Source organism: Ambystoma mexicanum, chromosome 9 (assembly GCF_040938575.1).
Source record: "Ambystoma mexicanum isolate Mex_15411 chromosome 9, UKY_AmexF1_1, whole genome shotgun sequence".
In the NCBI taxonomy this organism is placed as follows: domain Eukaryota; kingdom Metazoa; phylum Chordata; class Amphibia; order Caudata; family Ambystomatidae; genus Ambystoma; species Ambystoma mexicanum.
This window is the reverse complement of record NC_090931.1, coordinates 1008266483-1008293170: the sequence shown is the minus strand read 5'-3', so window position 1 is coordinate 1008293170 and position 26688 is coordinate 1008266483. Positions and strand designations below refer to the sequence as shown.

General features: G+C 45.3%; 1 protein-coding gene across 2 annotated transcripts in view; it reads right to left on the bottom strand.

Annotated features, from left to right (window-relative positions):
• STK39 (serine/threonine kinase 39) overlaps positions 1 to 26688 on the bottom strand; it is a 2038823-nt gene that overhangs the window by 969601 nt on the left and 1042534 nt on the right. For both annotated transcript variants that reach the window (XM_069616263.1, XM_069616262.1), the window contains exon 8: positions 6680 to 6813. In XM_069616263.1, coding sequence (XP_069472364.1) covers positions 6680 to 6813 — 134 coding nt within the window. The remainder of the gene's footprint in view (positions 1 to 6679; positions 6814 to 26688) is intronic.

Sequence of the window (26688 nt, the reverse complement as noted above, 5' to 3'; positions counted from 1 at the left end):
GGTCCCTCGGAGCACGGGAAGAGGGCGCCTAGCCAGGTCCTCTCTCGGGTCAGTCCTCGACGATGTCGACAACCTTCAGTTTCTGTCGAAGCAAATGCCACAGCAAGTCTTCTTCTTCCAGTTGGACGTCGAGGATCAGCAAATCCAGTTACTCTTGAGTGGAGACTCAGCTTCTGAATGCTTCTGAACAATTTCCAGTGGTGAGAGGTCCCCAGATATACTATTCTGTCTCTCATCCACACTGCTGGCACACACACAGCAGCCAATCACACAGAAGGGCATTCATGCAGTCAGTCAGCCAATCAGGCACACAGTGCATTCAGGCCACACTCCTCCCTTTCAGACACTCACAACAAGGAATGTGGATTGGGACAAGTACCCAGCCATTCAACACTACACACTGCATTCAGGCCAGTTTCGGGCAGGGCTGTCTCAGTCTTTGTCTCTCATGCCAGAAACCAGACAACCACAACAAGGAGTGTATATTGGTCACACACTCCATTCACCCAGGTCCCACCCACAGGAGGTACCCACAACATACAGTCACTGGGAAGGCTCCAGTCAGTCTAGCTGGGCCTTCACAACAACACCATATATGGAACTTCCACCCAACAGCCAGTCAGGGGGAAGGGACAGAGTCAGGGCTTCCCAGGACTTTGGGAAAAACAAGATAACAGGCAATAGAAAGCAAGAGGCCACAGGGGTCATCTTGTTTCCTATCAGGAATCAACTGATTCCAATGGCAGGGCCTGGGTATCCCAAAATGGAGGACACCCAGAGCACCTGTCAAATTCAGCATGGAGCTGCCACCAGCCCATACCCTGCTCTGTGGGCCACCCACAGGTGCCCAAAAACATACACTAGGGGCACAGGGTTGTACCCCTACCCATGGGTGCCATAAGGGTATCCCATGGGTCTGTTCACCAAACCAAAAGAGAGCTGCACTGCCAGGAGTCCCTCATGGACTCCTGGGCAGAAAACATGACAGAACACACGGTAAAAACAGAAAAAGGACAAGGATTCAGAGGCCCTGTCCCTCAGATGCATTTCCGGCATCACAGCATTAATAAAGGTAGCGATGAACTGGGCTAGGGGCTCAGAGCAGTCTTTGATTATATTTGCTGGACAAATGTCCCCCTTGCAGAGAGAAGGTTTTATGTGTTCCATGATGCGTAGGACCTCAGGAGCGGTTACCTTTCTGAAGGTAAATGGCGGTGGAGGATTGTTGTTGTGTTGGGTAGGGTGTTTAGGGCTGGGGGCAATCCGCGTTTTGTGAGGAGACTTGGGTAGACTGTCAAGGTTGGCTTTGATTTTCTTTTGGAGTAGGTCTATTTTGTCAAGCATAGCCTTCTGGATGTCATTGCACCATTTCTCGTCTTTGACTGTTTGATGTTTGGATGCGGGCGGTATGACTAGTTCGTTGAAGATAGCGAATAGTTCTTTTGAATGTGATTGGGCATTGTCGATTCTAGTTTTGTATGTGTCAGCTTTAGCTTTGGCTATGGTGTTTTTGTATTGTTTAGCAATATTTAGGTATGAGTCACGTAGTGGGGCGGAGGGACAGGATTGACATTTTTTGAGTGGTTGTCTTTTGAGTGTTTTTAGGTCACAAAGGTCTTGGTTGAACCATGAGTTGGCGTGGAAAAGTTTTCTCGCTTTTTTTGTCTCTAGTGGGGCAATTGTGTCGATGATCTCTTTAATGGAGGTGTCGTAAAGTTCGACTAGTTCTTCGGGGTTATTGGAAGTGGGTGATGCTAGTGCTGAGACTTCTAGGAGTGGACACATTCTGTCTTTGGTGAGTAATTTTTTTGATCTGGCTAGGGCCGCTGGCATGGGAAGGTTTTGACTAATAGGAGCCTTTGTTGGGATGTAGAAGTGGATGAGATGGTGGTCGGTCCATGGTTGTGACGTGTTTGAGCTGATGTCAACCCTGCAGTTGTGGTCGACTAGCCAGTCTAGTATGCGGCCTTTAGTGCGAGTGGCAGAGCCAATTCTCTGGATGAATTGTAGGTCTAGAAGGGCTTTAGCAAAGGTTTTACTGTGTTTGTCTTTTATGTCATTAAATCCGAGGTTCATGTCTCCTAGGAGTATGGCTTTACTGTTGGGTTTGAGGTTGTTACCTAGGAGGTGTAGGATGTCGGCTTGGAAGTTCAGGAGTGGGCCAGGTGGCCGATAGATAAGGTGCATTGTCATGGTGTCATTGGGGGATAAGGAGATTTTTACTGATAGGGCATCGAAGTTCTCGGATGTGATGGGTTTAATTTGTCTAGCCTTCAGTGTTTCTTTGACTATTAGGACCACACCTCTGCCTTTTTGTGTTGGTCTATCTTGACGGAGGATGATGTATCCAAGGGGGAGGGACTGGCATATGGCCGGTCCAGAAGCTTCATGCAGCCAAGTTTCTGTAATGGCGAGAGCGTCTAGCTCGAGGTCAGAGATTAGGTTGTGTATTTCTGTGGCGTGTGCTTGTAGGGATCTCGCGTTAATGAGAGCCAGTTGGATTTGGGATGGTTCATGTGTGCTTGGTTTGGTGGAGTCGGTGTGGTGTTTGGTGGTGTTGGTATGGAGTTTAGTGGCGGGGTGTTGAGGTATAGGACTGGGAGTGGTAGTGGAGGGTGTGGGGAGTGACTGTGGTGTGAGTTTGTGAGTATGGGTGTGAGCTGTGGAGGTGCGGGCTCCTAGTCTGGCGTTTCTTATGTGCACTGGTAGCGTGTGGGATGTGCTTACGGCAGTGGATTTAGGGTTGGGGAACGTGTTAGTGGGTGGGGATTGGAGGTTGTGGCGCTCGTGTGTGAGTAAGGCGGGTAGGAACGGAGTTGGGCGAATGGAGTCAGAACATGGAGGCCTGTTTGGGTGGACGGGGGCCATGTTAAGTATGGTGGGTGTTGCCTGGGATATGGGTGAGGGGTATGAGTGCAAACAAAATAGGCAGATTCGACTTTAGGCTAGGTGCAAACTAATAGGCAAATTCGACTTTAGGCTAGGTGCAACAAGATAGGCAAATTCGACTTTAGGCTAGGTGCAACAAAATAGGCAGATTCCACTTTAGGCTAGGTGCAACAAGATAGGCAAATTCGACTTTAGGCTAGGTGCAACAAAATAGGCAGATTCGACTTTAGGCTAGGTGCAACAAAATAGGCAAAATCGACTGTAGGCTAGGAGCAGACAAAATAGGCAGATTCGACTTTAGGCTAGGTGCAAACAAAATAGGCAGATTCGAGTTTAGGCTAGGAGCATAGGCTAGTATATGCACGTTGACATGGGACTAGGCGGCTGTGCACAGACATATGGCAGATTCGCAAAGCAGCACGTTGGGCTTATCATTTTTGTTTTACACGCCCTTGTGGGCCTCTGAAGGTCTAGTCAAAATGAATAGAGGGCTAGCGGTCAAGGCTATGTGGTCGCATATGAGGTGGCAATAGGGTCTTGTGGTATAGCGGCAGACAGCAATGCAGTTTAAATGTGAAAGTGCACTAACAGCAGGGGTTTACATATAGGTTAATGGTTACCAGGTTGCCAACACTAACAGTCAACATTCCATTGCTGCAGCATGGCTAAGGCCCACGCTTGTAAGTAACGAACAAATGTCAAATAGGTAGTGGAAATATAGTGTAAAAGTCTTACAGTTAGTTTTGTGGGCTTGCAGGGTTCTGGGCTCTCAGCTCTTCCGGCTCCTTACAGGCTCACGACAGGAGGAAGCCTTAGGCAGTGTGCCTTTGGAGGTGGGCCGGCTGAATCACCTGCCGGCTTGCCATTGGCTAGAAGTGCAGGCTGCAGGCCAATCGGTGCAAAGATCAGGGCTCACAGTGTTTCCTCAGGTGGAAATTCCTAAACGAGGATGTGGGCGGCCATTTTCAAATGGCAAAGAACCTTGTGGTCCTCAATGGTGGAAATACCCATCAGGGTGCTGTGGACAGGCACGGTGGCTAACGGGTGGTATTGGGCACCCATTGTGTATAGTATTGAAATATGGAGGGGCACGGGTGGATGAAGCAATCTTTTCCTTGGGAATGCACTGTGCTTCCTGGGCACGTTAGCGCTAGGCAGAATGCCTACCTTCGTGTGTGGGGCTACCTCCCAGACAGGCACTGCTCCTGCAGTGGGCGAGGGAACTCCTGCTCCGGTTCTGGTGCAGCTGAAGAAATGTAGGTAAATGAGGTTTGAATGAGTTCAACATCTCTCTCGTAAAGGAGCACATTTCTACGATGAACATGGTTTTGGGGGAAGGTGTTGGAGCAGCAGAAGATGGTGGTTAGTGCTTAGGACTAACAAAGGGAATTGAATACTTCTATGTTAATGTTGAAGGATATTTGTACCGTGCACTATCATCACCGGAGTGGTCACCTGGGGTTCTGGCAGATCTGAAACAAAGGGGGGTGGTTAGGCGTGTTAGTTGGATAAAGTTAGGAGAAGAGCAAGGGTCTGTAAAGTACTGTTGGCAGCTTCGGTTCGGTTAACACCATTCGCTGAGCATATTGGTGTGTTATTGGGTTCCGAGTCCGTTGTGTGCTGTTGCTTGTGGCTCTGTGTGGTGTGGTTGTTGTTGCGGTGTGGTAAAGTGTGTGTGGGTTGCTGCAGATTTAAGAGGTCTGGTTGTGTTTGATTAGTGTGTGAGAGGTAAGTGATGAGTGGTGAGGTTTTTAGTAGTTTTTTTGTTTTATAGAAGGTAGTTTCCTTTCGCCGATTAAGTTTCAGCGTCAAAAGGCTGTCTCATCACTCTGTCATTATGCTAAGTTAGCTACCTTTGTGTTTCCATCTTTGTATTTTGCCAGCCCTTTTATCCCAGTTAGTCCTTGCTGTGACCTAGTTTTGGAGTGATTTATTTGCAAGCTATGCCAGTACCCTACGTTCTTTCTGAGTGGGTAAGGTTGTTGGTAGTGTTGGGCATGTTTGCTAATTTTGTTCTCATGGAGTTGTTGCTTGTGTTCTACTCCATCTAGCGTTGTCTCTCTTCTTCTTGTAGGGTTAGCCTTAGTCGGCCTTGGGTGTTGTCTGTGCCATCATATAGTCAGTTAGTCTGTTCTTTGTTTTCTTGTTTGATTGTTTTAGTTTCAATTTGGTTCTGAGGTGTTCTAGAATAAGAGTAGATGGGTTTAGAATTAGATTAATTAGACTGGTTAGGGTGCAATTAACATGCAATTATGACTCAAGGGGTGTAGGCATTGTGAGTGGAAATAACGTTTTCTGGTGGGGTATACCATGATGTGGTGATACCTGTTTTTTTGTGGGATAGTCGAAGATTAAAGAGAGACACCTTTTTTAAATTGTATTTTTTAATTTTGTGGGACAGGATAGAAACTCAAAGATGGTGGAAAAATCTACAGTAAGCATTGATTTGTGAAGGCAAGGCAACATCACAGGGGCGACATGGATTTTGTGAAAGCAAACTAACATCCCCAAGTGTGACATTTGATTTTTGAGATATCATCAGAAAATCACAGGAAGTCGGATACCAGATTTTCTGCAAGGCAAAAGAAAATCAAAGAATGTGAAACGTGATTTTGGCAGGAGAGAACACACAAGCGACTTGATGTTTGTGGGATACTACACAAGTGAGATGTGATTTTTGCATGAGATAACACAACTGATATATCCGGGAGAGAAATCAAATCCTCAAGAGTGACACATGATGATTCAGGGATGCTACACAAAATCTAGGAGAGATGTGATTTTTGCCAGTGATAACACGAATTCCCTGATAGTGACAAATGTTTTTTCTATGAAAGCACGCAAATTCACCAAGACTGATACATGGTTCCTGTTGTAGGCAAACGAAATATCAGAGAGCGCCTCATGCTCTTTGCATAAGAGAACACAAATCAAACAGTCACACTTGATTTTTTAGAGACAAAACTCAAAATTATAGAATTATGGGAGATTTCTGTGGGATTTCTGTGGGAGAATACAGTACTGAATTGCAGTAGGTGTTCACTAATTTGGAACCAATTTAAAGTCATTGGAATGAAAAATATCAAGTCCACCAATGTGCCAGTGTTGGGACTGAGGCAATGTGAAGCAGTGGGCAGTTCATACCCCTACTGAAGCTGTTGAATATTAAGAAGCCCACTTTGTGTGTGTTATAGTGCAGGCACACACGACATTCAGAAGTCGCGCACCACTACCTGCCACATAAGTAATCCTAGTTTCCAACAAAATATCATACCACATGCACATTGGTTGCAAACAAATAGTGTGCTGCTGGAGAAAGAGGTTCAGGGGGTGATTCAGCCCAATTCAACTGGTGCAAAATAGGAAGAGGAACAGGTCTGATCCAGTCACGGACAGTGGGGAGAACCAATACACACTGCCAAGGATTGGGATATTGATTGCATTGCATTGTATTTTGATGGTGTGTAAGGCACAGGCTCACATGAGTACCTACCTCTTCAAGCATCTGCAGTTGGAGGAATTAGGACTGCTAGTACCTCCAACATCTTAATGAGGCTGATTGAGTTATATGTCAAGAAGTCACATGGCTGCTTATCTAATTCTAGCACACATCTTTAGAAAACCGTGTTAGGCTGCACTATTTACTGCACACTAATTTACATTGCACTTGGCCAGGCCCAAAGCCTAGCCTCCTACTGGGTATTTGAGCTCTGGCTCTCACACCACACGCCTACTAGCACACCTTTAAGCCACCCAGAGCTCAACACAGCATCCCACGCAAACAACTCACCTCTTGGATGGATCTTTCTGAAGACAGAGTGAGATTAATTTCCTAAAGGATTTGCCATACTTCCTCATCATTTCTTTGTCTTCCACCCCTGTCTCCAATGTGGGAGGATCATTCTGTAAGGTCAGCATTAACACCTATGCAGAAGAACATATGGATACAGTTCAAAGCTTTAAGCATATTTTAAATTAAGCAATCAATAAGGAATGCATGCACAGTTGCATTATAAGTAAGGTCACCACGCTGCATAGCTATACGTACAATGTAATGTTAACGCAGAGCAATGCTGTCATAATTCAGCGGTAGCCATGCGTGAACTATTTTAAAGGGAGCACAACCTACTGTTTTTGTGTAGGATACCATAAAATGTCAAACTACTTTGGGAATCCATCACAAAATCTTGAATGATCCCCCAGGCTGAGTGCCCTGATGGGGAAGCCAGAAAGTCAGACCCGACAGCACTGTTTGATATGCTTTATTTCCAGAACTAGGCCTAGAAGTCACCATCAGGGCAGGGGGATATTTAAAACATTAAATGAAAAACTTTCAATGCGAGCAATCGTCATCCTGAAAACCTCAAATATAAAGTGATACACATCCCAAAAGAGAGTGATGGCAGTAGAGGGATAGGGGTAACTTGCATCCTCGGCAGAATCGGATATTGAAAGCTCACTGTCCTTATGTGCCACAGTGCCAATGTATATGCAGGATTTCAGATTCCTTGTGAATCTTAGGCAATCAGGCTTCATGTGAAGGGATCAGAGAAGTCTATTCCCAAGGGAAGAACCTTGATACTGCACTCACACATGTTATTATAGGTGTTGGCAGCTTTGAAGCCATTTTTCAGCCACCAACCTTGGTCACCTGGAGAGCTGGATGCGGGGGAATATTCTGCTGCTGCACCAGGACCATAGACTACATTAGGTGCAAGGCAAACAATCTTGAGGTCTGGAGGGACTTCTTGCAGTTGTGGGCAACAATATTCGGCTGGGCTCTGGGTGCTGCTGCATTACACCATGTTTCCCTTGAACGGGAAATTAAGTACGTGGGGTTTTGTAAAAGTGAAATGGGGCCAAAAGGGTTCTTTGGAGGTAGATTGGAGGAAGAAGCGCCTTAGAGTTTGTCCCTATGATAAGTTAATGGAAAGTATTTGCAGGTCAAAGAATTTTTAAGGGGGCAACCTGTACATATTCATGGGTACAGAAGCATCATTTACAGAAAATGTGGCTTTACCATGATCTATGGTTATCGATTTCAACTAACTGGGAGCAGAGAACTGCAATCGGGTTATTTTGACAAAATTGTCTCTAAAGAGGACAATCGCCTTAAATAATCAAAATGCAACATTCAAATAACCCCCAGGCAATATCTCTCATCTTCTGTAAGTTGTTACTTGGTCATTGTAGAGATCAGCTTTGAACCAATCTAATCCATAATCTTTTCATAGACAATCTGTCTTCCCCTGAAACATATACAATCCCAAATCTATAATCCTCGGTGCTTGCTACTATTGGTACAAAGAACTTAAGACCGACTATTCCAACCATAGGAACTTGAAGAAGTCATGTTTTCATCTAAAAACCATTTGGTGACTTCATTTGGTAGCTCTAAATGTCTTGCTTTCACTATATTTGTTTTCTGCTTGAACACTATATAAAAACAAATGTCCCTTCCATACTAAACCAAACCGAACAAGGTTTTATGGAAGGAAATGTCAGCCTCTTGCAAAACTGCAAGTCAGTTGTGACATATTATGACTTTTTAGACTATTGCTACTGCATATTTTCAAATAGTCCATCTAATGACATTCACAGGTTTAGTAAATTTGATACAAAGACTGATAAGATAACTACTACAACACAACCGATACACAGGAGGTAATGCCAATAGGAAACAAGCATAGCATTGGCAATGCTAATAGTTTTGATGTTTGTTTAGGCACAGGAAAGACACTTGCCAGGCACTGCTGTACTGGTATTTACTGGCCATCGAGTGTAGCAGACGCAAAACGGCGTGAATATCTCGGCATATAATAGAAATGCCTAGCATATGCCTAACATTTATAAACAAGCGCAAATTGTTAACTTTGCAAATGCTTGTTTTCAACAGGACTTCAGTGAAGGACACGCATAATGCTTACAAATTGTGTGACTGAAGGGAGACCTAGTTAATACATTTGTATTACACCAGTAGCGTATGTGCAGCTCCAGTTAAGTAATTAACTCACAGACGATTGTTTAGAAAAAGAACACATGCAGGCACTACGAGCACAACGTTTAATGTTGAGACGTGAAAATGCCTGCTCAATGAGATCCGATGAGGGTGTGTTTTGGGTGAGATGGGGCAGGAAGTGGCTGGGAAGAGCCATAGGGATTACTATGGCCATGAGCAGTCGATGGGTGGATAAATAACCAAACAACACCTACAAACTGTGTGTTCCTCCGCAAATGCCTTCTGTCCCGAGATGTACTCTAATGAAAAAAACTAAAATTACATTTTAAAGCATAGCCTAATAATGGACAGCACTGCACTTGCTAAGGTTGTTCTGCTTAAATATATCCTACAATTCAAAACATCTCACAAGCACGTTTTTTCCTTAATCGAAAAATATTGACTGGAGTTTTCTGATACACGAGGTCTGTCTGTGCACAAATCATCAGGTCGCAGTGGGGATATAACCCTCAGCCTGTGGTATTGGGATATACATGGAAGAAGTCCAGTTTATGAAATATAACAGGCAGCCATTGTAGGGCTTTCCAAACACAAACAGAAAAAGTGAAGACATTCCAACTCAAAGAGTACCTAGTGCATAGCCCAAATTCAAAATATGTCATTAGTATATTGTTTTATTTCAAAGTTCACTGTAGGGAGAGTCACACTTACACCCCTGACACCCACGACACAGTTTCATCTGCCTTTGTTTTAGAATCAGTTGTCTTCTTGTGTAACAATATTATATCCATGGGCTGACTAGATTGATGCTTGTGTAAGCACATAGCATCTGTGAGATAACCCATGATGCCCATTCAACAAACTATAGTTGATGCCATAATACATCTCACTGCATTCCTCTAAACTTCTAAATGTGATTGAAATCATAGTATCGCTTTTGAGTCATTGAATCCAATAGCTAGTGGGTTTCCTTCCAACACTGATGGCATCTCCTCATCCAAATGATATACTGTGCACGTTTTTGTTCCTATAACAAGAATATATTCAGAGACCGAGCTGTCTGCACTTGAATACGCTGTCTGAGCTCTTGATCCCTGGGCGAAGATTCTCTGTTGCCGAATAAGCTTATGAAAATTGTAGATAAGGAATAGTTTGCATCAAAATTCGTCTTTCTTACATTAGATATAACATATGCATTCTTAGGACACAGGTTATAGAAAATATATACATGAGTCCACAGAGACAAAAATGGCACATAAACAAGTAATAGCTTTGTTATGTGGCATGTCCCACTGGAATGGACATATGCTGTCTGAAAGAGAAAGTGTTCAGTCCTGACCTGCAGGTAGATTAATTGTGATGATGTGCCTGCCCATAGCATTGCGAAACACATGCAAATCAATGTATATGTTGCATATATGCCCCATGGAAGCATATTTGGGCCGGTAGGATAGGTCAGGGGCAACGCACTCGCCTTGGAAGTAAGATGACGCTGACCAACACAGATTCTCTCCCGGGGCTGCGCTTAGAAACCTCTCGGTATTAAGCGCATTATAAATAACCAATTACAATAGACACAACCAGTCAATCTGAATAAAGGAGAGGAAAGCAGGCTATTGACCCCTGACTAAACAGATCCAGGGAGACATGGAAAGCAAATACAAGATGGCAGCCTGAGTTTTTATCACTGGTCCTCCCTAGACCATGTGATTAGAGGCAAGAGACTGACAATAGTAAGGAGCAGATCAGTAAACTTATGAGATCAGTGAAAATAGGCTTGGGTATGCTCACTGAGTGGGAGAAGAGAGGAGAGATATGAGAGGAGGAAGAGACATAGCAGAAAGTGAGAAGCTATCGGGGGCCGCAAATGGCACCAAACGCACAATGGGGTGGTGGTAAAGAGAGCACCATGAGGAGGTGGTTATCTCATACTGGTGTGGCCGTTCCATGGTACAGGACTGCCCCGGACAACTCAGGCTGTTGGAGGGGTTCTGAGTCCTAGAAAGTCAGGAGAGATGTATGAAGATAGCACCATGGAATAACTAAGGGGTGCTAGTGGAAAGGTGTGAACGATATTTAAGCAGCTGAAAGGCCATGCCTGAAAGCTTGACAGCAGAGCCATGTGCTTCAGGAGGCCGGAGGATTCACTTCCACTGTTAGTCTATGGGAAACCCTCACATGGAACAATAAGAAGTACCCAAGTGTCTATGAAAGGCCGAGGGAAGTGAGATCCTCACACTGCCTTGGTGGAAAGATAGACCAACGAGTCCTATGAAAACTATGTTAGAAGGAACAATCAGACCTTGTATTCTGGGAGAATGAACCTGAATGGTTTTTTATGAGGCTTTGGGTATGAACTGAAGGACCATCTTGGCAAATATAATGAAAGACAATATTTTTAAAACTGAAAGAAAATACAGGTTCATATGAACTTCGTTTACTAATTTATTATATTGCATGATTAAAAACTCACTCATATGCTCCTTAGCAAGCCAGTCACCTCTGGTTGGCTTCATATATAACAGGCTGGGCAAGAGATGATTTCTAAGTAATGCAATTTGGGAACGTTTATGTGAACTATATTGCCTAATTTATCATAAATAAGTGTATCTAGTTTCAGTCTGTATATTTATTATCAGGTGAATGTTACTGTTGAATCTTGTGATAAATCCTACTGGATTTACAAAACTCTGTTACCCTTAACTTTCTTTATTGATTTTTGATTCTGAGAAAATGTCTAGTAGTTTCTTCTCTGCAATTTTCCAATGGCCACCCTTTGATACCCACCGGGTCACCCCTGACAAGGAAATGCTGTTCAAAATTTGTTGACTCTTTAAAAATCATTACTGCATTATAGTTCTGTTGGAGCACAGATAATGCTCGACGTCAGGAACATAGGTAAGCCTCTTTTGCTGTGTCCAACAGAATCAGTGTTGGGAGAAGGCAAAGGGTGGAAAAATGTTTCTCACAAACATAGTGACTGCCTTAGTTGGGTTAGAATGTTGCTCCAAAAGATCATACTAATATCATGTAAACTCTCAGAGAACCCCACATTTAAAGACTAGCTTGAGACACTTTCGGATTCTTACGGTATTGAGAGAACACTGTGCAAATACATAGGCAGGGATATCACATTAAGGTAATTTGGTTGGTATACCCTGATCACCAGACCCCCTAGCGCCCCTGAGTACTCATATCTGGGTTCATAGGTGCAGTCTGTAAAACAATGCATGCCTTTTCCTGATAAAATGCATTGTACTATCCCAATATGTGGGATATGTGGCCTTGTCATGAATTGGTCAAGTAAAAATACTAAATGTTTTTTTTTTACACAAAAGAAAACACTGTTTATTTTCAGGCTTTGTATTCTGCTATCAAGTTTTTATTTCCAATATAACAAATAAAATACAATATAACAACAACCAGTCAAATACTGGACATTAGAGTAAAACATAAGCATACGAAACAACTGGAGGATGACAATAATGGATTATCCAATACCATCTTATTAATAAAGTTAAGGGAAAGAAGAGAAAGACAGATGGAAAAAGAAAAGAAAGAGAGTCAGTAAGAGTTCATAAACGATGAATCCAAATTTAAATAATTTCAATAATCAGATGTACGGGTTATGTAAAGCATCACACAATAACTTGGAAGAAGCATATTGAATACTAAAGCAATGGTAGCAAAAAGTTCCAGGAAAACATGGCTGTTCAAATGTAACTCATACATCACCCATACACATCAAGGAAGCCTCCCCATATGTCCCAGAACTTGTCAATGTCTTCTGCATTTTTGTGGATGACTTTCTCATAGGTTGAAATAGTGAGAAGCTCTTCCACCCAGTCATTGATACAGAAGGAAGTCCTTGATTTCCAGGATCGCAATATCATCTTCTCAGCGACCATGCAAGCACAGAGTAAGCACATTTTTTTGTTGAATGAGACTTCCTCCATCAGAGACACATCTCCCAGAACCAGCAGAGAGGCAAACATGGGGACTGTACAGCACAGAACCAAACCTAATCTCTCACATACACCCTCCCAGAATGTTTTAGTCATTGGACAAAACCAGATTAAGTGACAGAAGGGGCCTCGTGCGTTTTTGCATTTCCAGCAAAGCTCATTCTCCAAAAGGTGTCTTTTGAATAACCCTACAGGTGTCCAGTAAGATCTAAAGAGCAGCTTTGTCTGTGAGGCTCTAAGGCCTCAGTCCAGACTCATCAGGCGTGTATTTCCACAGCACCGTTGCCAACATTTCAGATCAACATCTTCTCCCAGCTCTTTAGCCCATATGGCTGACAACCATGTGTCGCCTTTACAGCATGCCTTTAAGAATCCATACATTGTAGCTGCAGGATGAGATGCACTTATGCAGGTCTGTTGAGTTGACCAGGCGACATTCTGAGTTGCTAGTTGAGACACATCCAAACATGTTGTGACAATGTTCTTTAATCTCCTGTATTAAAAAAATGTGCAATCTGTCATGTTAAATTACCAACTTAGTTGTGCATATGAAATCAATTTACCCCCCTCAATCAGATCTTTAAGGTACTTTATGCCCATCAAAAACCATTCTGGCCAAAATAGGATTCTACCATGAAATTTCAGTGCCGGATTAAGCCAGATGGAGGCATCGGGGAATAAGTAAGGCTCTGAACATGTGCGTTTAGAAAGATCACACCAACAGTCTTGCAGGAATCCTGTCAATGGATTACTCCCTTTTGATGCTTTTTTCTTGATTGTCAGTAAAGCTTTGGGATCCAGCTGCGACACTGCACAACACTCCAAAGCTGAATAATGTGGTCGCTCCTTGTCTGTGTCAATGATCTTACATAGATGGCGAGTGGCAAATGACAGATGGTAGTCAATTAATTTTGGCAAGTTCATTCCCCCTTGCTTTAAGGGGAGTTGCATTTTCCACATTGCAAGCCTTGCCGGTTTTCCATCCCAAATGAACTTTTGCATGATTCTGTCAATTTCATTGAAAAGATGACCTGGTATTTTGATTGGAAGCATAGATAAAACATAGTTTAACCATGGTGCCAGATTCATTTTTATACAATTGATCTTCCCCCATGTGGACAATTTCAAAAGTCCCCATCTATCCAGGTCGGATTTGCTTTCCGGACACCAGGTGATCTGGAATTGAGCACATATGTGTTGCTGGCAGAGATTATTTACTGGGAGAATTCTGGACTTGCTCCAATGTGTCTTATAACCAGAAACTGCAGAAAATTGCTGGATATCTCGCATCATGAGAGGTATGCAATTTGCAGGATCCTGAAGGGCAATCAGTAGATCATCTGCGTAGAGCCAGATTAGGTTATCATGATCACTCCCAATTATTGGTTGAAGACTGTCATCAGCTATCAATAGTTTTGCCAATGGCACCATTGATAAAATGAATAAGAAAGGCGAGAGCGGGCAGCCCTGTCTGGTACCCCTGTGTAGTTGGAAATCAGCAGAAATGAGACCATTTGTAAGTACACTTGCAGATGGATTTCTGTATAATAGCCGTAACCAACGCTTAAATCCGGTCCAAATTTCATTCTATCTAGGCACGAGAACAAGAAGGTCCAATCCACACGACCAAATGCCTCTTCGGCATCCAGCGAAATCACTGCATTGGCAGTTGGCTGTTTATGTCCTTTCTCAGTTGACAACAACAGGCACCTCATGTAATGCAATTAGAAATGATACTATAAAATAATTGTTTTTCTATTATGTGCTATGTATCTGAAGATAATTTAAAGATTGGGATCAATGCTATTCATGATCTCGATGAAAATAATCCATTCGGAAGTATTGCCCTCTACATTATGTTGATGTTATATGGGCCGCATTACGAGGTATGCCGGTAGCCATGCCGCTATTGGCGGCATGGCTGCCGGAAAAACCGCATCCGTGTCCTTGTCCGTGTCCTCGGAATGAGGACTTACCGGACCATTCCGAGTTCGGATGGCCCGGTTGTTCCTCACTCGAGGACATGGACACGGTTCATCCCCATTCCCATTTCAGCCCCCATAGGGCTGAATGGGAATGGAAGAGGGAGTAAACCTCGGGCCATTACGAGATGGCCCGTTGTTTGCTCCCTCTTCCCCTCGCGGGACCCGGTATGCACGCCTGGTTTTCCCAGGCGTACTTAACGTGCACCGCGAGGGGACCTCGTAATGTGGCAGAACGGGTTGAACGGCGCCGCAGCCTTTTACGGCGCCGTTTAACCCGTTCCGCCAGGGTCGTAATGAGGCCCTATATGTGTTTACCAGAAGATGATTTGGGCCATACATTTAATTATCAAACCTCCATGCCATGGTTTTCTCCCACCAGCTTACTTGAAGATGTCTGTTTCCAGTGCAAATTTCATACCTACGGCTGTACCACACTGTTCATCAAAAAAGTCCCCATTGAATAGAAATCACTGTTATTTTGTGAGTCCAGAAATTACCCTACCAAAGCATAGATGGTATATTATGTTGGCCGAAAACCAATTGCATCATATGCCCCACATCGCCAATAAGGAATTGTCAGCATAACCATAGAGCATCCATTTTGCTAAACATCCGACATTTTCTTTCTTTGCTCTCTTTGCCTTTCTGTTCAAACGCTTTGCAAAAATGTATTTTATTGTATTCTGCTCATGCACAGAGCAAGGCCACAAGTTACATGTTGAGAGACCGGCCCAGACAGAAATGCCAAACAGTACAGAAATACATTGTTTTCCTCCCTCACAAGTCCTTGAAGGCGAGCAGAGAGGCATTTAATCAGCAAGCCAGGTGCCAGCTGGTCTCCCTGAAACTGTAGAAACAGGCCGTTAAAGCATGAATTATACTTTCTTTACAGCCCCCCATTCGGGGCCCTCTTAGATCAGGCTGACCCATAGTTCATGAATAGAAACCAGAAGATAGCATGCTTTGAAATTTGTCTCTCCTACGAACATAGTTTGCTCGCTAAACAAGTGCTTTGTGTTCTCCATAACAAAGAACCATGGGCCTCATTACGACCCTGGCGGAATGGCTTAAACGGCGCCGTAAAAGGTGACGGCGCCGGTGAACCCGTTCCGCCACATTACGAGGTCCCCTCACAGGACACGGTAAGCACGCCTGGGAAAACCGGGCGTGCTTACCGGGTGCCGCGAGGGGAAGAGGGAGCAAACAACGGGCCATCTCGTAATGGCCCGTTGTTTGCACCCTCTTCCATCCCCATTCTGCCCTATGAGGAGCACAGCATTACCGCCACCTGCGAATGGGCACTTACCGGCCCATTCAACTCGTAATGGGCCGGTAAGTGCCCATTCGCGGGTGACGGTGATGGATGCGAGTTCGGCGGTAGTCGTGCCTGTAATGCAGGCACGGCTACCGTTCAAACTCGTAATGAGGCCCCATGTCTTCTTACTGCAAATTGCAACTGTTGCTAAACGTAGTAATATAGATTAAGAAAGAAACGTGTCATGAAGTGTCATATTTGTCATAATTGTCAATTATCGAACCCTAGCTCAAGAAGATACATTATGGGCGGTTTTGATGTGTCACAAAGAGATTGTATGATTGTCTTTTAATAAATATGATACTGTTGTAGAATGTTCGCTCTCTTGCATCTCACAAAGTATGGGTGATCCCACGTTGCGAGATGTTAGACCCAGTCGGCCGACTGAGAATATTCGCTTTGCAATAAACCCTAGTACTTGGCAATCAATCCTCTTGTTTGTTGTATCACTGGGTGTATGGTGATTGTGCCTTGTTTCCATACGCGAGGGTCTTCAGGGCCTAGCAAAGAATTGAGCCCGAATAAGGACCCTCCCCCATTTGCTCCATCCCTTACGTACGTTGAATTTGAAGAAGGCGAAAACGAATCGAGGATGATGCCGTTGAGCTGGGATTGAAAGGTGTTCAGGGTGCCCCTGTGAAAGTGATGAGAGACTCCTTTGCAGATCTGTACACAGCCGATCCCTGATCGACGAGCATCGGCCAGGGTCCCAAAACGATGCAGATTGAGCCAGATATGCAGTCACGACGATTCTTGGTTGAATCCGTATACGGACAAATTGCGTCTTGAGAGATGAACTGATTGATCAGGTGAGTCGTGACCCGATTCTTAACAGCCCTGATATTGGTTAAGTGTTGCTCTTGCAAGCTCAAACGCCCCGGGTAAGGCACAAATAAGATCAATATGCCTGGGAAATTGTCTTCCTGTCTAGTCTTTGGAAACTGGCCAGGTTGCGCCGCCCATAGGGTCACCAGCATTTGAAATGTATTTGAAATATGGAATAGGAGTGATAATGTTTAATGAAATGTGGCTTATGCAGACCAGACATGTAGTAGATTTGCAATGGCTGAAAGACGGTACTTTTGAGATGGCCCGAACAGAGCACTTAGAATCAGTATTGCTGCGGAAGAAAGCACGCCTGCGACATTTGACGTCATAAGAGACTGGAGGAAAGAAGCTAACCTCCGTTTAAAAAATAGGGAGAAACATGCACAAAGGCATAAATCAAACACAGAAAAAGCGATAGAACTAGAAGAGGAAAAATTGGAAGAGGATATCAGAAGAGGGGATAGGAGTATCCAATTAGGCATACACAAGATACATCCACAACACAAGTTATATGCATCAGATGAACTGATAAATACAATTTTGAGTGAAAAGAGACAAGAACGCCCTAAAAATAAGATTGAAATGATTGCACCAGTAGCCATTGCTCCACCTCGGTTGCCACCCCCCATTCCTGTTGTTCCAACTGCACCATCGGCCCCTGCGCACGTGATACCATTTCCCCCACCGCCGACAGAAGAGAAATTAGCAGCTGCAAGAGAAGGCAGCTCTCCAGAGGCGGGGCCTGCACAGAGAGGAAGCACCAGAGTAACCCGTAGTGCGGTTAGCAGGGAGAGGAGAGGAGAACTTAAAGAATGGGCAGAAATGTATATTGAAGGAAATGACGAGGGATCTACGCTGAGTGCAATGTCTGACAATCAGAAGCTCAGTGAAAAACAGGTATTGTTAGAATGCATGGGGGAGTATCTTATGGATAGATGGAAGAAATTGACTGATATGATAGCACTGCAGAAGTTACAGGATCTTAATGCTTTTTCACGTATGAGGGAAAGTGAGGCAGAAATAAAAGAGCACGTAGAAAAGCTATTCGAGTTTAAAGATGAACTTGATGAATTGCATGCAGAGATGAAAAGAGGGAAACAAGAGGAGGTAGTACCATATGCCGTGCAGCAATTTTTTCCGCCATCAAAACCTGTTAGTGAAGAAATTAAAATATGTACACGAGAGGCGATGTAACGCTCACCTGATTCCCACGAAGGCGCAGGTCTGGCTTCGAGTGCTGATGCTTCTTCAATGGTGAAGCGCAGGACTCTGAAGATGGACAGGAAGGGCCTTCTACTCTGGCTTCTCCGGCTCGCAGGAATATTCCCCTGTGCGTGAAAAGGGAGTATTACCTACTGACTGAGTTATGCTCAAGCCTCCCACTCTCTTCCAACCCTCCACGATACCCTTCCATGATTCCCCGTGAAGTCTCACCTTAGGGTCTGAAAGGACGAGCTCTCCATCCTGCTTCTGACGCAGGGGCGCGTTGAACCCAGTTACTTCACTGGATTGAGGTTGGATGGGAGTTCAGGTAAGCTTGATTATACTGGTAAGGCGCTGTAAAAGTTCTGTTGCAAGTTCAAAAGTTCAAGCTTTAAATAATAATGTTCATTGTCTTTTTTCAGGTGATGAATGAAGATTCCTTTGGAGACTTCTTGCAACAAAGCGCTGATGTTGATGTCTTTTCCCCATAGGGGCCGGGGTTCGGATTTGCCGGAGATATGGCGCCGACCCGAAGTGAAACGTGCAGTTCCAGTAAAGATCTGGTAAGTCTTAGATGAGCGCTCAGGTAATGTTTTTGCATTCGCTCATCTAATGTCTTTGTCTTTTTTCCCCATAGGGGCCGGGGTCCTGCTTGGAAGCAGCAAGACCCAAAATGAAATGGGAATGACCCAACAGGTAAGTCTTAGTAGGAAACTGAGCTTTTCCTAATCCCTTCCTTTTCTCACCTCTTATTCTTGTCTTTTTCTCTAGGCTCTGGGAAGTGGCTGTGTATCCGGATGATCGCTGCTGAAGATGGAGGAACCCAGGAAAGGTGAGTGAAATGCAGCGCTGCAGCGATCGTAATGAAATGCTTTTAAAAATGATGTGTTCCCTTTCAGGATCGTCGGTGATGTCTCCGTGGTGCAGATTATCTGGTAGGTCTCTTGTCTCCCTTTGCAGGTGACCCAGGATGCTGACAGGCGTGGCTGAAGTCCAGATGCAGGAGCTGACACGGTGAGCGTCCAGCTGCGAGGAGCACAACAACGCGAAGCGTGAGTTGCTGATCGGGTGTGGTTTAAATAGCTTTGGAAGAAGTTCCAAGTGTGTATCCTTCCTCCGATCAGGTATGTATCCTTCCCCGACCACACCCGGGTGGAAAGTAGTCCCACAGGTAAAGTAGTTCCTATTCAGGCCTCAAGAGGGCCTGGATGTGGCAGCATGGTCTGCATCAGGTAAGTGCACATTAAAACACTTGAACACATGTCTAGCTTTATGAGCCTGGCGCCTAAGGCGCCAGGACAGAGGTCCAACATGAGCCTGGCGCCTAAGGCGCCAGGACTGAGTCCAAAGGGCCCCAGCTTGGGCCCGCTGGCACTCCCCTGGGGGAAATGATGCCTGCCTCTGGGGTTGCTGGGTCGGACCTGTCTCCTGGGAGGTAGGCATCATGACAGTACCCCCCCTCAAGACTCCTCCCAAGGTTCTTCCCTCCGGGGGTTTGGGCTTGTTCAGAAATCTCTGGTGAAACCTTTGTACTAATCGAGGTGCGTGGACATGGTTACTAGGCTCCCACGATCTCTCCTGAGGTCCATATCCCTTCCAGTCAACAAGATAGAAGAGTTTCGACTTTACCACCTTGGAGTCTAAAATGTCTTTAACTTCGAATTCTAATTCCCCTTCAATTTGAACTGGATCTGGAGGCTTGGACAATCGGGTTCCTGGTTGTACTGGCTTCAAAAGTGATGCATGAAAAACTGGATGAATACGCATTTTGGACGGTAGATCCAGTTTAAAGGCCACTGGGTTGATTAAAGCTTTGATGGGATAAGGTCCTATGAATCTGGGATTGAAGGTTCGCGGGCCCTTGAGGGGTAAATGTTTAGTTGCTAGCCATACCTGGTCTCCTACTTGGTAAGGAGGAGTTTTACTTCGGTGCAAATCAGCGTTTTCTTTATACTTTTTCTTGGCTTGCTGTAAATGAGTTGCAGCTTCTTTGAAGGCTCGGGTTATTGTGGAATGCAGATGATTTACTGCGGGCATTTCCAGGGTCAGAGGTGGATCTAGATCAGAGGTCCGAGGATGGTGACCATACAAAGTATAAAATGGGGTTTGTCCGGTTCCAGAATGCATTGAATTGTTGTATGCATATTCTGCGATCCAAAGGATGTCTTTCCAATTTAACTCGGATTGGTGTAACATGCACCGAAGATATTGCTCGAGAGTCTGATTGGTTCTCTCGGTTTGTCCGTCGGTCTGGGGGTGGTGACTGGTGGATAACCGCACATCTATTTGTGCTAGTTGGCAACACTTCTTCCAAAAATGTGAGATAAATTGACTTCCACGATCCGAGACTAAAATGGAAGGGAAACCATGTATGCGAACTATATTCTCCAGGAATTCCTTGGCCAAGGTGGAAGCTGAAGGCAAACCCTTTAAAGGGATAAAGTGGGCCATTTTGGAGAATAGGTCCACAATTACAAGGATTGTGTTGTAACCAGCACAAGGAGGCAGATCTGTTATAAAGTCCATTGACAGGGTGTGCCATGGTGCCGGTGGAATATCCAAGGGTTGAAGTAGGCCGGCTGACCTTTTCTTTTGAGCCTTGTTTTGGGTGCAAATTCCACAAGACAGTACAAAAGACTTTATGTCTTTTCTCCAAGAAGGCCACCAGAAGTGGCGTTTGATTTTTTCCTCCGTTTTAGCGATACCAGGGTGTCCTTTCATAAAAGATTCATGATAATGGGCAATAACAAGTTCTTGCAATTCTTTACTTGGCAGAAACAACCGCTCCTGGAAGTAGGGTAAGTCATCCTTAACGGTGTAATGAGGACCCTTTTGACTCCATTCCAGTAAGGTTGAAGAGTCTAGAAGTTGTTTTACTTGCGTTTGGATATCCTCAATAGATTGCAATGAAGTTAAGCCTAAGATTCTTTGCTCAGGTATGATGGGCACAGGTTCTAAGCTCAAATTAGGTTCTTCCATGCCAATCCGGGATAAGGCGTCTGCTTTTCCATTCTTGCATCCAGGGCGATAGGTAATTACAAAATAAAATTCTGCAAAGAATAGAGCCCATCGGAGTTGTTGTGAAGATTGAGCTTTGGCCGTCTTTAAATACTGTAAGTTTCTGTGGTCCGTAATTACGGTGATGGTGTGTCTTGCCCCGAGAAGGTAGTGACGCCAAGCCTTGAAAGCAGATTTGATGGCCAGTAACTCTTTATCGGTAATTGCGTAGTTGATTTCAGGAGGAGAACATTTTCTGGACCAAAAGGCCACTGGGTGTAGTTGGTTAGTTTTTGGGTCTCTTTGCGACAGGACAGCTCCCATGGCCGAACTGGAAGCATCGGTTTCCACTATATACGGGAGATCTGGGTGCGGGTGCTTCAATACAGGTGCAGAGGTGAATTTGGTTTTCAGGTCCTGGAAGGCTTTTTCGGCCTCAAGAGTCCATTAGAAGCGTTTGTTTTTCTTTAGGAGAGCGGTGATGGGTTGGACTGTTCGGGAAAATTCCGGGATGAATCTTCGATAGAAATTGGCAAAGCCGAGCATGCTCTGAACTCCCTTCACCGAGCTTGGAGATGGCCATTTGAGGATGGCATCCACCTTTCGCGAGTCCATTCGGACTCCTTGAGGTGTCAGGATGAATCCGAGAAACTCAACTTCTGTGGTATGAAAAACGCATTTTTCGAGTTTTGCAAATAGTCTGTGCTGGCGCAGTTTCTCAAGAACTGCCCTAACATGTTTTCTGTGATCAGATTCTGAAGAAGAGTACACCAGGATGTCGTCAATGTAAACAATGATGCAGACATCGATAAGTTCCCGAAGAACATCATTCATAAAGTACTGAAAGGCGGCAGGTACATTGCACAAACCGAAGGGCATCACCTGATATTCGAAGAGCCCAAATTTGGTGCGGAATGCAGTCTTCCATTCGTCGCCTTCTTTTATGCGCACCAGGTGATAAGCTCCTCGGAGATCTAACTTGGTGTACACACAAGCGTCTTTCACCTGGTCGATAAGCTCAGGGATCAAGGGCAGAGGATAACAATTCTTAATCGTTATTTGATTTAGGGCGCGATAGTCTATACACGTTCTAAGGTCGCCTTCTTTTTTTGGCACGAAGAACAGAGCTGAAGAGACAGGAGACTTGGACGGGCGAATAAAACCATTGGCTAGGTACTGATCTAAATACTGACGCAAATGCAGGTTCTCAGGTTCCGTAAGAGCATAAATCCTACTACAAGGTAGTTGAGCATTGGGTAGCAGATCGATCTGGCAATCATAAGACCGATGGGGAGGTAACATGTTAGCCTGTTCTTTCTGAAAAACGTCTTGGAATTCTTGGTATTCTGACGGTAGCTGTACAGGGGTGGAAGTTGCTGTGGCTAGACCCATAGCTGGATTTCTTGGATAACAAGTTGGTTCACAATCAGGAAAACTTATCTTCTTTGCTCGCCAGTCAATTCTGGGATTATGTGTTTCTAACCAAGGAATTCCAAGAATTACTTGACATTGTGGGGCCTTGATCACATCAAACACGATTGCTTCCCGATGTCCATCCTGACCCACCAGTGTCACTTCAACAGTTGAATGCGTTACAGGCCCTGAGGCTATTTCGGTTCCATCTACTGTAGTAATGACATCTTGGGTTACTTTCGGGCGGAGAGGAAGCTTAATCCTGGAAGCCAATTCACGGTCTATGTAATTTCCAATAGCTCCACTGTCGATGTATGCTTTTATAGCATGCAACTGCTGAGGCTGTTTTGGGTCCACGAGCACCATTGGCATGACGAAATGCGAGGTCAAAGAGTTAGTTTTCAAGCTCGGCAAGCGGACCCCTACGCTTGCCGGGCTAGGTCGTTTCCCGAATCAGGTGTCTCTAATTCATTATCAGTAGCTCCAACCACCTTCTTAAGTGGTTTAACTGGACAATTTCGAAGAAAGTGACCGGAAGTCCCGCAATACAGACAAAGTTGCATTTGCCGCCTTCTCTCTCGTTCTTTCTGCGTTAATGGTCCTTTAACACCACCGATTTGCATAGGTTCAGATACGTCGGTACTCTTGGAGGTAGCGTGGGTTTTGATCGGTGCTCGGTTTTCATACTTGAACCGAACTGCTTTTCTATTTTGAAGTCGGTGATCAAGTTGAACCACCAAGTCAATGTAGTCTGCGCAGACCTGGGGTGGGTTTACTATCAGAGCTAGAACATGCTTAAGCTCTCCGCGCAGGCCTCGATGAAACAATGTGATCCTTTTGTTTTCTGGCCATCCAGTTTCCACAACCAGTCTGTTAAAGGTGGCTATGTAGGACAGAAGATCCTGATTACCTTGTCGTAAGGATAGCAGTTCGTTATCAAGGGCCTGTCCTTGAGAATGTCGAGCGAACAATCTTTCCATGCTGGCCTGGAAGCCCTGAAAATTCTGGAGAATGGGATCATCCTGATTTACCAATGGAATAGACCAATCGGCAGCACTGCCACTGAGGTATGATAGTATAAAGGCTACCTTGGTCTGGTCGTTAGGGAAGGCTCCGGGTCTGCATAGAAAGTGTAAACAACATTGGTTCATAAAGACGGCATATTTCTTGGGATCCCCGCAAAACGTTCAGGCAGGGCCAAAGGCATGTGTCCAGGTAGATTAATTTGTACCGGGTTACTCAAACCCATTGATGTGGAAATGTCTCCGGAATTAGGTAAAGGAGTGTGCCCTGCCTGGGCCTGTAATAACCTTTTGGCTAGGTCATCAGTTCTTTCCTTAGATAAGATCAGTTCTCTTTTGAGAGCGTTAGTCTCCTGGCGGGCTGAGTGCACCTCTGCCCGTAATTCCCCCAAAAGCTGGGCCAGCTGGTCAGTCTCGGAAGTCTCCATAGCGCCCGGGTGGGAAATTGTGGGTAGGCTTCGCGTTCTGTAATGCTCACCTGATTCCCACGGAGGCGCAGGTCTGGCTTCGAGTGCTGATGCTTCTTCAATGGTGAAGCGCAGGACTCTGAAGATGGACAGGAAGGGCCCTCTACTCTGGCTTCTCCAGCTCGAAGGAATATTCCCCTGTGCGTGAAAAGGGAGTATTACCTACTGACTGAGTTATGCTCAAGCCTCCCACTCTCTTCCAACCCTCCACGATACCCTTCCACGATTCCCCGTGAAGTCTCACCTTAGGGTCTGAAAGGACGAGCTCTCCATCCTGCTTCTGACGCAGGGGCGCGTTGAACCCAGTTACTTCACTGGATTGAGGTTGGATGGGAGTTCAGGTAAGCTTGATTATACTGGTAAGGTGCTGTAAAAGTTCTGTTGCAAGTTCAAAAGTTCAAGCTTTAAATAATTATGTTCATTGTCTTTTTTCAGGTGATGAATGAAGATTCCTTTGGAGACTTCTTGCAACAAAGCGCTGATGTTGATGTCTTTTCCCCATAGGGGCCGGGGTTCGGAATGCCGGAGATATGGCGCCGACCCAAAGTGAAACGTGCAGTTCCAGTAAAGATCTGGTAAGTCCTAGATGAGCGCTCAGGTAATGTTTTTGCATTCGCTCATCTAATGTCTTTGTCTTTTTTCCCCATAGGGGCCGGGGTCCTGCTTGGAAGCAGCAAGACCCGAAATGAAATGGGAATGACCCAACAGGTAAGTCTTAGAAGGAAACTGAGCTTTTCCTATTCCCTTCCTTCTCTCACCTCTTATTCTTGTCTTTTTCTCTAGGCTCTGGGAAGTGGCTGTGTATCCGGATGGTTGCTGCTGAAGATGGAGGAACCCAGGAAAGGTGAGTGAAATGCAGCGCTGCAGCGATCGTAACGAAATGCTTTTAAAAATGATGTCTTCCCTTTCAGGATCGTCGGTGATGTCTCCCTGGTGCAGATTAGCTGGTAGGTCTCTTGTCTCCCTTTGCAGGTGACCCAGGATGCTGACAGACGTGGCTGAAGTCCAGATGCAGGAGCTGACACGGTGAGCGTCCAGCTGCGAGGAGCAGAACAACGCGAAGCGTGAGTTGCTGATCGGGTGTGGTTTAAATAGCTTTGGAAGAAGTTCCAAGTGTGTATCCTTCCTCCGATCAGGTATGTATCCTTCCCCGACCACACCCGGGTGGAAAGTAGTCCCACAGGTAAAGTAGTTCCTATTCAGGCCTCAAGAGGGCCTGGATGTTGCAGGATGGTCTGCATCAGGTAAGTGCACATTAAAACACTTGAACACATGTCTAGCTTTATGAGCCTAGCGCCTAAGGCGCCAGGACAGAGGTCCAACATGAGCCTGGTGCCTAAGGCCCCAGGACTGAGTCCAAAGGGCCCCAGCTTGGGCCCGCTGGCACTCCCCTGGGGGAAATGATGCCTGCCTCTGGGGTTGCTGGGTCGGACCTGGCTCCTTGGAGGTAGGCTCTGGTAACACAACAAAAGCGTTTTTTTAGGAAGGTAGGTATTCGAAGTGCATCAAAAGATTGCAAAATAACTGAATCAATTAGAGTGCTCACACTCAACATCCATGAAAAAAGGGGGAGGACCACCCGACTCGGCGTACCTGACCCTAAGGAAGAACACCCTGATCCTAGCGGGGGTGCCTGTCCCTGGGTGGCGTGTGGTGTATCGCCTACTAAAAAGATATAGAGGAGAGTACTGTCCCTCAACCTTCTATACTAATGGCAATGTCTGGAAACAGACATGGGTCGTCCAAAGCAAAGCAAAGGGGGGCATTTAAAACAGTGGTAGACTCCAGAGGGTTAAGTAGCGTACAGCAAGACAATGAATTGGGTCTTGAGGCTGCTTGATCTTAAACGTGGATCCAACCTGTAAATCAGGTCAACTGCTTGTATTCCATCCAGAGTGTGCAAATTTAATAATACCCGTAGGTCACTGTGGTTGAGGAATATAGGAGTACTGGTGGAGTAGCCACTGGTGGGTCACTAAAAAATGGCCAGCCGGGGGGCTGGGGGGCTAGAAAGGCTCTTATAAAAATATGTGGCCCACTCAGTGGTGATGAGTGTGCTACAGTAAGTAGTGGTTAAAGGTTTGTGTCTCTTTGGTAGGTGTGTAAGAGATCAAGCGTGGGTCATGAGAGCCCTCATGACCGAAAGGGGTCGACCGGTTTCAATGGCGTAAGAAATTTAGGCCATCTTCTTCAGGACCGTGATTTAGAATGCAAGCGGGTGTGCCAAGTGTTCAGTAAGTTACTGAACCGGAATGAAGATCTTGGTGTCTCCTGGAGGGAGACAAAAGAGGGAGGGGGGAGAAAAATGGAGAGCATTCAATGCGGGGGGTAAGAACAGGGACAAGGGGAGGGGGTGTGTTTGGGGGCACCAGGGGGTTGGTGCAAAGTGCTACGGAGTGGTGCTTTTAACATGCCTAGAGTGGAGCATGTGGGAGAAAGGCCATTAATTGGTCCAAAATTACAGGAGTAGTAGAAGGTGCCCGTACACCAGTGGTTGAATTCATCGCCAATAGGTGGGGGAGAGGAAAGAGGTGCCAGACAAAGTCTCTAAAGGTGACTGTTAAAATGCTGCCAGGGAGTGAGAGGCGCTGATGTGCACTTAATATGATACAAAGTGTGCACTACAGGGTGGAATTGGTGGGCCC